At 40.4% G+C, this 12,976-nt stretch overlaps 1 protein-coding gene across 1 annotated transcript in view; it reads right to left on the reverse strand.

Annotated features, from left to right (window-relative positions):
- Positions 1 to 12,030: 12,030 nt before the first annotated feature.
- The window catches only part of jade2 (jade family PHD finger 2), a 263,541-nt gene continuing 262,595 nt past the window's right edge, over positions 12,031 to 12,976 (reverse strand). Inside the window, exon 13 of the mRNA XM_037688258.1 lies at positions 12,031 to 12,801. Coding sequence (XP_037544186.1) covers positions 12,031 to 12,801 — 771 coding nt within the window. The remainder of the gene's footprint in view (positions 12,802 to 12,976) is intronic.

Below are 12,976 nucleotides of genomic sequence, written 5' to 3' on the forward strand. Positions count from 1 at the left end.
AAAGCATTTATTTACTTTTTGTCCCAAGTTTGTCTCAGACCTTTTGACAAACTCCAGATTTCTGTCGGCCTCAGAATTGTTTTAAGGTCGTGTTACTTTTTGAATCTGACTCAAGAGTCCTTTATTTTACGAGTTACCCTGTAGTGTAAAAGCTGTATATTTAGTAGATATTGCAGAAGTGTGTGAACGCTTCAAACAGAATTTTTAGTGTGGGCTGAGGTGTGGTAGATGTGTGCGTGTGTGTGTGTGTGTGTGGGGGGGGGGTGCTTGTGTATCCATTTTGGGTTTTTATGACCTCTCCTGCACATTTAGTTTTTATTCTTTCCTTTATGCGTGTTTTTTTTTATGTGTACAAACAATAAAATTAATATTAAAAAATAAAATAGTCGCCGCTAAAAATCACCTTTTAAATTTAATTTAAAATTGTCTGAAAAAATACACAGAACAAAGCTGAAGAAATCCACAGCAAGCTCAGTAAATGAGTAATTGATGTTTATTAGGAACTATTTTGTGGGTGAATCGAATTATTTTTTTGCTGGGGCTGTGCCCCACCTGCCCCAAAGGACCGGCTGCCACTGCTTGTAAACATTTCTTTAGATTTTCAAATATAATGTTTTTTTTATTACCAGTATTTACTGTATTTTAAGTCTTTACTGGATAATGTAAGTAGTTTCCACTGGAAGCCATCTTTGACAAAGACTAACTAACCCAAAATGTAGCTACATGTTAAAGAGCAGCTCGAAGGCGTTCATGCAGGAGGGCCATCAGGCAGCAGAACCTCTGGGGGGTGTGATCCTCTGTGGATCACCTGAGCAGCTATGGATTTATCCAGTTGGTGTTTGGGGTGTTACAAGTGTGGGTCAACATTTGGTCTTTGTCACATTGTGGAGTGTGGTTTGGTACTTGGCCCAGTTCTGCGCCGCTTAAACATAAATATTTAAGATAATCGAGTTCTGTCGTGTAAAAATAGTTTGGAAGTTTTAAAATCTAATGAATATTTTTACTCAACAAATGGCTGTTGATTGTTTAAGTGAAAGGTAAAATAAGTTCATTTTATGCTGCAGCTAATCTATATTTTAAGACAAAACGTAGCATTTGTGAGAAAATAATTCATTATAGTCTCAATTGTTTGAAAACAACCAGCAAGTCGTGCGTCTGCATTTTGTGTTTTTGACAATCTCAGCTTATTGTCGTGCACCGATCCCATAATTGTATTTTAGGTTGTGCGTATTGTTTTGTTGCCCCCCCCCCCCCCCCCCCCCCACATTTAGGATTTAATGAACACGTTTGAGATGAAAATGGAAACATTTGGACCAATTTCTTGATTACTTTAACACTTGTCCTCAGCTGGTCCTCAATGAAACACGTCCAGTTGGTCCAGAACACTGCTGCTCAGCTTTTGACTGAATTCAGAAGAGGAAGCACCCCCCCCACCACCACCACCCCCCCCGACTGCCCATTCATTTCAAGATCCTTCTAGTTTTAAAAGTTGAAGTGGCCTCGCTCCACCTGCACTCCTTGGTGCCTCAGATCAGCTGCTCCTGGAGGCAGAGGTCGAAACGGCAGCTCAGAGCTTTTTGTGTTGCTGCTCCAAGATGCTGTTTGATTTTATCGATCTTATTTCTTTGTTTTATGTTGTTAATGTTCCTCACCTGTACAGCACTTTCTTGCAGCGGCTGTGCATGTGTCAAAATACAGCTGTAACACTTTTGAGAAGAGGTTGAAATGCCTGCGATGACTCAAAACAGCAAAACTAAAAGCTAAACTTTGTTAAATACAGTTTAGAATGTATTTAAAGGTACTAATGGTCAATATTCTGTGTGGCAGATGAGTTAAGACGCCACCGAGGCCCCCGTTTGTAAGTCTGTGTGATGAACAGAGAGGCAGAGAGTCGTGTACACAGAAAGCACTGCTTTATTGACTGCACTGGACTGGACTGGACTGGATCAGATGAAGTGGGCTTTCAGGGGGAAGGTCTTGTCTGGGAGGGGAGTGGGATACGCAGCAGGGTGGGGTGGGCCGTATTGGGATGCAGCCATCATTAAGGCAACACAAACAGCATGCAGATACAGTCACAGGAAACATCTTCGTCATCATCATCATATTGCTTTTCAAAGTCTCGCTTAAAACATCGAAATTGTACAAAAAGGAAGAAAATAGGTTTTTCGCACTAATGAAAAATACATTTTTTGATTTTTTTTTCCTCCTACAAATAAGATTCTAATACAAGAAAATAAATATAGCAAAAAAAGCCAAAAATAATTTAAAATAGCTCTTTTTTAATATATGTTCAATAGTTTTTCTTTGCTATTAACAAATGGCACAACATTCTTTGAAACAAAGAATACAGAAGGATAAACTCCTGCAACATTCATATTATTGTATAGAAGAACTGATGCAGAGTGAAGGAAAAAATGGACAGGAGCAGAAAATTTACCACTTTTTTTTCTTTTATAAGGACAAATACAACAGGAGGAGGAGGATGTTACAACTCTGCTTTGAATGACGGGTATTCATCGTGTCTAAATAAATCTATAAGATGCAGAAAGATGATTAAAAATGTTACGAGAGGAAACGGTTTAAACAAAAGGCTAACTGATTATATATTACTTTAGATAACTGATGCAATATAATAAAATAGCTACTCAGAAGTGCCTTAAAGTTGCAGAATTTTTTTAAAAGTTAAAATTCAGCACATTTTTAGTTTAGTCGTGTTTAAACCTGAGGGAGAAAACTTGATTTATAGGTCAAGGAGAGGCGAGCGAAAGTGTTTGTGATTAATGAGTCAGAAACTGTCTGTTGTGCACTGAGAGGAGATGCCAAGAAATAACGGTAGAGGGAGGAAAAAAAAAGCTAAGCACAGCAAGACAATTACTGGCAATGATGAAGAAAAGAAAACAGAGGGAGAGGAGGAGATAAGTGTGGGTAAAGACCACAGTGAGCTGGCAAAATCTGTTCTAAACCAAAACTTTCATCTTCCTGTCTGGTAATTATCGTCCGCCGCTGAAACGTGAAGGACAAATAATTATTTGCCCGTGTCTGTCAACAAAATATCTCATGAACCACTATTTTTGTGAAATATACAGAAAGTCATGATCTGATGTACGTCTACAACTGATTATCTTTTGGAGTCGATCCAATTCAAGATGGCTGCCACAGCTCGTAAACATGATTCAACACAAAACGACCAAGTCAGAGGTGTCCAAAGTGTGGCCCGGGGGCCATTTGTGGCCCTTGGAGTGATTTTGTGCGGCCCACATTTTCAGTTTAAAGATGGTATCATTTTGGCCTGTAGGCTTAAGAGATGTGGACCTTTTGCAATTTTAATTATCTTTTTTTAATATAATTTTTAGGTTTAACAGCAAAACGGATTAAAAAGTCTCAAAATGAGGAATATTAAGTTTAATACAATCCTTTGGCATAAATCAATAAAATCAAATAAAAGCTTCATAAACATTAATATTTTATTTTTAATGTTTTAGATATACAGTAGTCCCTCGTTTATCGCGGGGGATCTGTACCCTGAAGACCCGCGATAAGTGAAAAACCGCCAAGTAGGGATATTAGTACAAGTAGTAAGTAGTAGTTTATTATATATATATATATATATATATATATATATATATATATATACTAAACGCTCTAAAAGAGCACAGGATGTCATGATTTCAGCTCCCTGCCAGCGCTCTTGGCCACGCCCACTTCTCCGCTCTGCACGGTGAACAGCTGTTTAACTGCAGCAGGAAGTTTATCGTGCAGCAGTAATGGCTGCACAAAGCTGCAGGAGGTGCTAAATAATTTCAAATAATTTATTTTAAATTAAAATTCCGTGCCAGTCTTGCGGCTCGTCCATCAATCAGCCAATTGTGTGTCATGTCCAATCTTATGTTGAAAAACCGCAATAGAGCGAATCAGCGATAAACAAACCGTGAAGTAGCGCGGGACTACCGTACAACAATTTAGAACAACTTCTCCACGAAAATTAGTAAATTTTGTCCTCTGACCAAAAATGTTTACGTTGAGTAAATCACTAAAAGTATGTACGCATATTATTATTATTATTTTTGTGGCTCGTGTCTCCTTTCATCTTCAAGGTTTTGGTCTACATATGAAAATGTTTGGACACCCCTGAACGAAGTCATCTCAACAGGTATTGAGCTGAAACGTGACATGGTAGTAGCTGAGTCATTCACAGCATTTTTCAACATAAAATGATCTTCGTCTGATACATGACAGACGACGAGCGACACGCATTCCTTCAAGGAACGCCAGACTTTAGATTTTAAATGTAGACGTAAAACGGTTGAGTCCAAACAAATGGAGAGAAAACGACAAATGCACAAAATCTAGAAAAAAATAAAGCAGAAAGAGCAACAAGTTTAGAAACCTTGACAAATTCAACAAAGGGACTCTTCGTGTGTTTTTACATAATTTTAAATCGTGTCTCCATTTGGTCCACAAAGGTTTTATTTCCATCTAGAAGCAGCAACACTTTCTCTAGAGTCAGTGTGAGAATCCTGGCTGAGTCTGTAATTAATGCTACTAAATGTAGCCGTGGGAGAAGGTTGCTTCAGCTGATAGACTCTGCTTGTATTTACACATTCACTTTGTCTGGAGAGCGTGATCCTCTCTGGGCCACAACCAGAGGACTACATGGGAGGAAAAGTTGACTTTCATCTAAATATCAGCTGAAACGCATTAATTAAATCCACCAAACAAGAAGTCTGGCTTTCTTTTTGGTTGATAATGGTCATATGTTAGTTTTTGTTTTATGCGGAAAACGAAATTTGATGAGAGTAAATGGAAAAAACTAGAAAATGTAAACCTGCTGTGAAAACATCAGGGTCGTTATGACATTAAATGATAAATCTGGTATTAATACGGCTTTTTTTTTGTGTGTGGGGGGGTCAGTACATGAAGCAGAAAGAACTCCGGTTTTCACATTACAGCGTTCAGGCTTTGATATCTCAAACGCTTCTTGGAAGTTATAGTTAATGATTTAACCCATAATCAAATAAAAATGAGTTTCAGTTGGATGCATAATTTCCCAGCGTTGGTTCCTGATTTGATCGTTAGATTGATGTTGACGGGCTTCACGAGCACAGAACCAGAGTTCGACGAGGGCCTGGTGGTGTTTATATTAGCTGCTTGTTAACTTGACTGTGCAGACAGGCTGCAAACAGAAAGCAGTGGAAAGAACAAGTTGTCCTCTTTCTCTTTCTCTCCCTGGCTTCAGTTCAGTGAACATCCCTCTCTTGTTTCTCAACATGTCTCCTCTCTTTATTTTCCAGAGTCTTTAAATCAGCGTATAGCAGCTCTGAGTGCAACGGTTTCACCTCCTCGTACCTGTTGCCATTTGTCCTTTAAAGCTACAAAGTTTTTTTTTTTTTTTTCTTCATTATTTTATGTATGGAAAGCGATTTTTTTAAAAGCCACGTGTCTGCTAAAAAGGCTGATCACCGGGCAAGGAGAGGAGCGAGTTGATGGAGTCGAGGGCAGGGATGGAGAAATAATGTGGACTTTGCTGGTGGTGGGAGGCAGAATAAGGTGCACCGTTTGTGCAGATGGGAGCTTTAGTCTAAAAACATTTTGAGCTGCCCTGGATACAGAATCGATCACAGTTTGTGTTGAAAAATAGAGGGTGGAGGCAGATCTGTTTCCCTTTTTTGATTCCATCAAGGACGGGGACGGAAAACCCACAGCGTCAGGGGAAAAAAGCCGACTGGTCATAAATGTCTTGGTGTAAGGGTGAAATTGACCGTTTTTAAATTTGACAATCTCCAGACAAACCTCAGCTTCTCTGGATTTTTGTTACTCTACATTAAAATGTAGACAAAAATAAACATATACATAAAAAAGCAGCCACTTAAAAGTACTAGCAGCAATTTCATCAATACTTCATAAAATAATCTTATTTTTCTCCACATTAATCACAAACTAATGGTTAACGACTCCTAAATGAAAGATTTGTCTGTAAACTTTGTGAATGGCTGCCATCTACCATGTGACTTTGTTTACCTATGGAAACAGCCGAAGTTTTTAAGTATGCAGATAAATGAGCTTTGTTTACATTGACTGCATACCTGCATTTAGGCCTGTTGAAGAAATGACTGTAGCTTCAAACTGCCCCATTGGATATAGTTCAGTATAAAATAGTTTGTTTTTTCTATTTTTTGCAATAACTACCTTCTTTTTGTAAAAAAAAATAAATAAATAAATCAATTTGGATCATCTTAATTTGCCAATTTTCGTTCACAAACGAGTTATTTGTAAAAACAAAAACAGGCAGTGAAACGTTAGCATCAAGAAGTTAAACATATTTATAGTTTTAGCCTTAAACTACAAATGCTTTCCTGTCACTTTCACTCGACGACAACTGAAAAGTCTAATTAAAATATAAAGTTTCAGATTAAAAGCGTTGCTCGCTGACTCCACCTGTTTGAAACGTAATTGAACTTTTTTTTTTGTTCCTCCACAGCAGCTCTGTTTACACGACTAAACCTCTGATCTGTACAGCGCGTCCGGATTCAGCCGAAACAAAGAGGAGAGCGAAAAGCGCGTTAAAAACAGTGGAAGCAGATTATGAGTCAGCTTTCTGGTTTGACACAGCGACCAGCTAAGCATTACGAAAGAAAATGGGAAAAAAGCTTGCAGCAGGCTTTTTCAAAACACTGAATATGAAAGTGTCTAGCAGTAGTAATTGAACAGTATAATACATTATTGTAATTGTGAGTATTGTGTAAAAGCCCCAGTGGTGGGTGGGGTGGCTGGCGTAGGACAGTAAAACAAGGACGACAGAATCTGGAAGCACAGAACACCTGATTTTGTGGAAAATCGTACAAAAGAATATAAAAAAGTAACGAGATTTTAGTTCTGCTAACCGTGTTATTACTCAAATTATGCTTTCAGTTGAACTGCTAGTGTTGTGGCATCAAACGAGCGGTCAGTCCTGTTTGTACTGATCCAACGTCAGCCTCAAACCAGTTTCCAACCGGAGGAAAGGCCAGCCGCAGCCGAGGAGACGCTGCGTTAACGGCGCACCGACGGTCCTTTGGTTCCCCAAAACCACCTCAGCTCAGCTGCGGCCAAATTAGATTTCTTTCTGTCAGGATTTTGCAAACGAGGTCGCCGCTTGGTAAACTCAAACGTAACCTTTACATATTTGAAGGGGTTTTGAGGAACCCTACCCTGCTGGTGCAGTGATGTCTTTGAATTTTACAACATGTTACATGAAATTAAGGTTTGAAACTACCAGCATCAATGGATTCAGGTCTTTTTCGTCTCCAGGAATGCAGCAGTGTGTCGGCGGTTTTCTGACCTGCTGTTAATCAGTTGATACCAATCAGCTGTTTTGTTCTGTAGCGTAGCATTCATGCTAGCACCTAAACTTCTGCTCAAACATGCACCAGGTCAGCAGCGCAGCGCTCATTCAGGGCACGTAATGTTCGAACCGTTGCTGATGCAGAAACGGATGATGGTTTTCACCGATGGAAATCTCTTTAATGTCTGACCTGACGGCAGTTGCAACATTCAAAGATCACCAGAGCACGTGTTGGACTGTGAGCTAACGCCCACACCACCGTACCACACGGAGGATGTTGATTTTATATAAAAAATAAAATAAAAACAAAACCTGCAATAAAAAGTCCAGTCTACAGTATCTACGAAGCGGAAGGAGAGGGCGTTGAAGCCACACTGTAAATAGAGAATAATAACCAGTTCTTGTTTGCTGAGGCTGCACAGACTCGAGGGAGAAGATTACAACCAGAAGTATGAAGCAAGTTTCAGACTCAACACCAAACCACCTTTCTAATGTTATTAACACAAAATAATTGCTTTCCTTCCCTGTTAGCGCTGTGCAGCCAGAGCATTTACTACTACATGTCAAGGCCGTACTTGTGAGGCCTTATCTAAAACCACTGTCTACAACATCAGGCTACTCTGAACATTGAATATTGAAACCAAGAATACGTCTTCCTGTCTTAGAAGCACAGGAATGTTAACAACCATCTGACGGAGGAACCTATAGCCTCGTTTGAAAAATAAAAACCGTTCTGATGCTGTTATTTTTGTTTTGTGCGTGTGTTATGGTCATTTGTGATGGCCAACGTAGAAGTTTAAAATCTCACAGCTGCATGGTGCAACCTCTTCGATTAGTATCTTCTCACAACACAAACAATGGGAATCTTCTACGATGGCTACACCTGAAGGACACAGAAGACAGACGCAGCGCTGTCACGTGATAATACGTTCCTGCTAATAGAGGGTGTTTCACTCTGAGTAAGCTCATGCTTCCTGATGCGCTCACATATACATAAAAAACTAGTCATCTTTTACATTAGAACCCTGTTGTACCACCTTGTGTGTGTGAGAGACAGAGAGAGCTGTGTTGTAGGTTTGTTTAAGCAGCTTTTGGCTTTTATTTTCTTCTGTAGGGGCTAAATATGTCCGTCTGTGTTACACGACCAACATTGATTTGTTGATCTGGGAGAATCCAGATTGGATGTACTGGTGGTAGAATTATTGGTACTCCTCCATCTAAAGGAGTCCGCATGACACGAACGTGCCTGAGCTGACGGCGTTCATGTCGGACGTTTTGTCCACCTTAAAATCCTTGGAGCACGTGTGTAAACATGCTAACTGGACACGCAGATGTGTTCTTTGGCGTGGTCGCTCCTAAACACCAATTGTTTTTTTAGGAAGAAATGGAAAGTAGAATGAAATTGTAACTCCATTTAAAAGTTCAAACCTGTGTTGAGCAGCCCTTTAAAAAGGATTCGTTACACTTTGTTTCACCGTACTCTGGGCCCACACAGGTTCATGTTGGTTTTGATCGCTCCCCTGACGATATAACCTTTTTGAATTTGGTAACGAAGATAAAATAATCTGTAGGACTGCTGAACGCAGTTTGAGAAGTAGTTAGTTCAGTAGTAGTCGTGTTGGAAATCAAATAACGAAGCTTGCCAAATAAGGAAGTTTCTAGACATACACATCTGACTGTATATATATTGTGTATGATATATAGTTTACATACATGTTTTTTACATTTTATTATTATTTTTATTTTTTTTAAACCCCTGAGAATACCACAAACTGCCTTTTTAAGTAAAAAATACAACTCTCTACGAGAACAACAAAAACTCTGTAAAACTGTCGAAAAATGAAACACACCTCAAAGAGCGCTGACGTAAATTATGTCGTTATTTTAATGTCGTCAACGTGTGATTGCAGAAGAGCCGCCACTACAAGGGCTTGGCCAAGTCGGACTCGAGTTGCTGCCATGCTGATGTCACAACCTCCGAAAAATGATCGTATTGCATCAAAAATACAGACTGCATAGATGAGAAACCTAAGAAACTAAATTATTTTGATGTCTGTTGTCTGATAGCAATGCCTCACATGGTTTCAATTAAATACTTTGACGGTAAAATCTTAAAAGGATAGTTCAGATCTTCTGAAACTGGGTTCTGTGAGAAGGTTATGAATAATTAACGTCTTACCTGTTGTAGACAGCTCTTTGAACATCAGTTAGGACAAATACTTTTAATTTTTGCCAGATGATGAGCTAACGGATAATCAGCAGAGCTAGGACCAATGGTGGCTATTTAAACAAAAAGCTTCAGTCTCAAAACAATTGTTATTAATATGAATACTATTTTATAAATCGTTACATAGCAGTTAATGTCACAAGTAATATTTGTAAGAGTCCTGCCAACAGTGTGCTTCTTGCTGCTGTTGTGTGTAATATGACATTGACAATGAAAAGGTTTATAAAATGGCATTTGCATGACTCAGTATGAAAGACAATATATTTTTGTTGCTCTTGTTGGACTAGCTCTGGGATATTCAATTAAATTGCTCAGGGGGCCACAGTTACTGAAAGCCAAGGGCTCAGGGGCTGGAAATCCAGCAGTTAGTCATTAATTAAGCTTGTTTTATGGTTTAAAATCTAGTTTTATATATATTTTTTAATAATCCATTGGTGGGCTGAACTGAGCTCACCAGTGGGCCTGATTTGGCCACTGGGACACCAGTTGAATAGCCCTGGACTTGCTCTTTGCTCGTCATTCTGGTCAGAATTAAACTATTCCTCCAAACCAAGGTTGTCCACAGAGCTGTCTACAACAAGTAAGAGGGTTAGCCTTTAAAAAAAAAAATCACTGTAATGCAACTTTGATATGTGCTACTGATTATCCATGCTGCTGTATTCATTCATTCATTCGTACTCAGCCACCCACAAAGACGCATGTTTGTTCTGCTGCTGTTCGTTGTTTTGCACCATTAGTGACTAGCGTATATCTTAGATCTTTTAGCGTACCGCATGGCGTTCGTTTAGCGTATATCTTGGATCCTTATTTACAGTTTCTTTTTACACTTTATAGTTTTGCTATTGTTGGATGTAACTGGGACTCTGTGTACACAATTTCGCTCCACCTCATGTACCACATGTGATGCGAATGACAAAGAACCTTGACTTGACCTTTCTACAGAACCCTGCTTCAAAAGAGCTGAACTAACAGAACTCACTCATCTTGTTTCTGATGCACATCGCTCCTTTCAACCTGCAAATTAATCAATTTTTAGTTAAGTTCTAGTTTGCTTGGTTGTGAAAGAAAAGTACCAAAGATTCAAATAGATAAATGTTATGGTTAATTTTAACATATCAAACTTTAATAATAGTATTGTTTTGGGGCCACCTTTCCAGTGAGGTAGTTGCTCGCAGTCCAACTTGACCAAATTCTTGTATTTTGAGGACTCTGTACTGCAGTGACACTTATGGGGGGGTCATATCGTAGGTCTGTTTCACACTGATGGTGCAGTGTGGCTCTGCTTTGCAAAATGTCGCAGATCCTTTGTTGTTTAATGGTAAATGCTGCATTTAGTCTTGTTTTAGGCACTATTCAATTATTAAGGTGACAAGGAACCCAGTCTTGGCTACGCACAGTAACCAATCCAGTGGGATTTAGTTTAGCTTTGATTGTTACAAATCCGATTGAGAAACAGCTGATTGATTTTTATTCATTGATTGGTTGATTTTTAAAGGCTCGAGGAAAGATATTAACAAGACAAGCGGCAGAAGGCACAACGTTTCTGCAATGAGATTTTTGTAAAGATTTAGAGGGGGTAAATTGTTTTTAAGACAAGATTAACAGCAGTTGACAATAGATCAAAAACATTTTTTTTTAAACTGTTGATGTGAGCAAAGGGATTTTCTTTTGAGTAGTTTGTGTTAAAGATGTTTGTGTCTCCGCGACAGTGGAAAACAGCAGCAGGGTTGGTGTCAATCTGTTTGCCAAGGAAAAAATTGACAAGCTGGATAAGTGCTTTTTAGGGGCTGGAAACAGATTAAATGATGAATGCTTCAGGGTAGATTTTAAGTCAACAAGAATCAAATTGACCCCAACCCTGGATCAGCACTCGAGTGCTGCTCATATGATTAGCTAGTTGTGCTTTGCAAGGCTGAATAAATGTCCCATGTCACCCTCTGCACATATTCAGACCAACTCTGGTAGAAAAATGTCTTTCACTGAACATATTCCACAAACAGGAACTCATGGATGCAACTTGGGCCGTAACAGCCAAGAATGAAGCATACCCTGAAACCAGCTTGAGTAATAGTAATAATGCCCCAAAGTGTTTTAAAGTCTGGCAGATACCCCAGAGGGGGGGCCAGCAATGGGCACTTCAACACCCAGAAGCAAAATGGATCTGAGATATACAAAACAGAAAAGACAAACGGTGACGTTCCTTTCTTGTTTGTTGAACGTTGACAACAAACCGTGGTCCAGTGGAGAAGAGTTACTGTACGATTGGCATACAGCTACATTCAAATTCCCCCGAAAAACAAATCAGGTTAAGGGCTGAAGCTCTCTGTTGATAGATGCAACAGAGATTTGGTTGAACACGGATATCCAGCCATGGTTTGTCGTTTATACTGGGCACAGATGGGAAAAAAAAACAGCCATCCAGCAGCGCTCTGCTTGGATAACTGCCTTTATGTTTGTGTTCGTCACTCTGAGTCTCGGTTTCTTAGGATGCTAGTACGCTTCTCCTCAGTAGGTCCTCGTTCCCAGAATGCAGCTGCGACAGCCGAAGTTTACGTCTGCCAGAGCGCATGTCTGAATCACTCTGCTCGCCATCAGAGTAGTACCCGTCAGTCTCAGCAGCGTCCAGCAGGGACGAGCCCTTCCCTGCGAGAGGAAGGTCCATGGACTCCAGCCTGCCTATCCCTCCCCTCGCTCTTGATTTACCCTGGCGGACCAGACGGGGCCGCGGGACCCCACCGCGTAGGATCGCTCCAGCGTCAGGCTCTGTGATTCCAGGACTGGAGGCTGGAGGGGGTGACGAGTTCGCTGTGAAACCAGATCCAGCCCCTGAAGCAACACCATTCCCCAAATGGATGCTGTCCCATAGACCGTAGTCCTCGGAAATGTGGCAGGAATCCATTTTGGAGATGGGTGGTTGTGGTGGTGGGTCCTTGTGAAGGTCAGAGCTCCTGGTCTGGTGGTGATGATGAACATGGTAATGCGAGGTCCTGGAAGAGCCTCTGGGCCGTTCCCCTTTTCTGCCTCTATGGCTGGACTTTTCTTCTGTCTCACTCGCCCAGAGGCTCTTAGCTGTGGAGGGGCTGCTGGCTGTGGCTGCAGCCGCAGCAGGCAGAGGCTGAGCAGGCGCGGGGGTTTGACCTCGACCACAAGACTTGTTGCTTCTGGGTTTGCGGCCCAGCTGGGGTGTTTTCCAGGTCGACTGCATGGAGTTCTCCATCATAAGGTTGAGGAGGCTCTCCTCGCCCTGCATTAGCTGGAAGAAAGGAGGCAAAGACAGTTCAGATTAGGACAGTTGGGTGGAGCTCAGAGATGTTGCTGTTTATGTCTGGGGTTTGATATTTTGCTGGTTCCAATACGGCATGAAAAGAACTAAACAAAACAACAACAACAACAACAACAACAACAACAACAACAACAACAACAACAAC

This window comes from Nematolebias whitei, chromosome 14, assembly GCF_014905685.2.
Source record: "Nematolebias whitei isolate Nwh7 chromosome 14, NemWhi1, whole genome shotgun sequence".
NCBI lineage: Eukaryota > Metazoa > Chordata > Actinopteri > Cyprinodontiformes > Rivulidae > Nematolebias > Nematolebias whitei.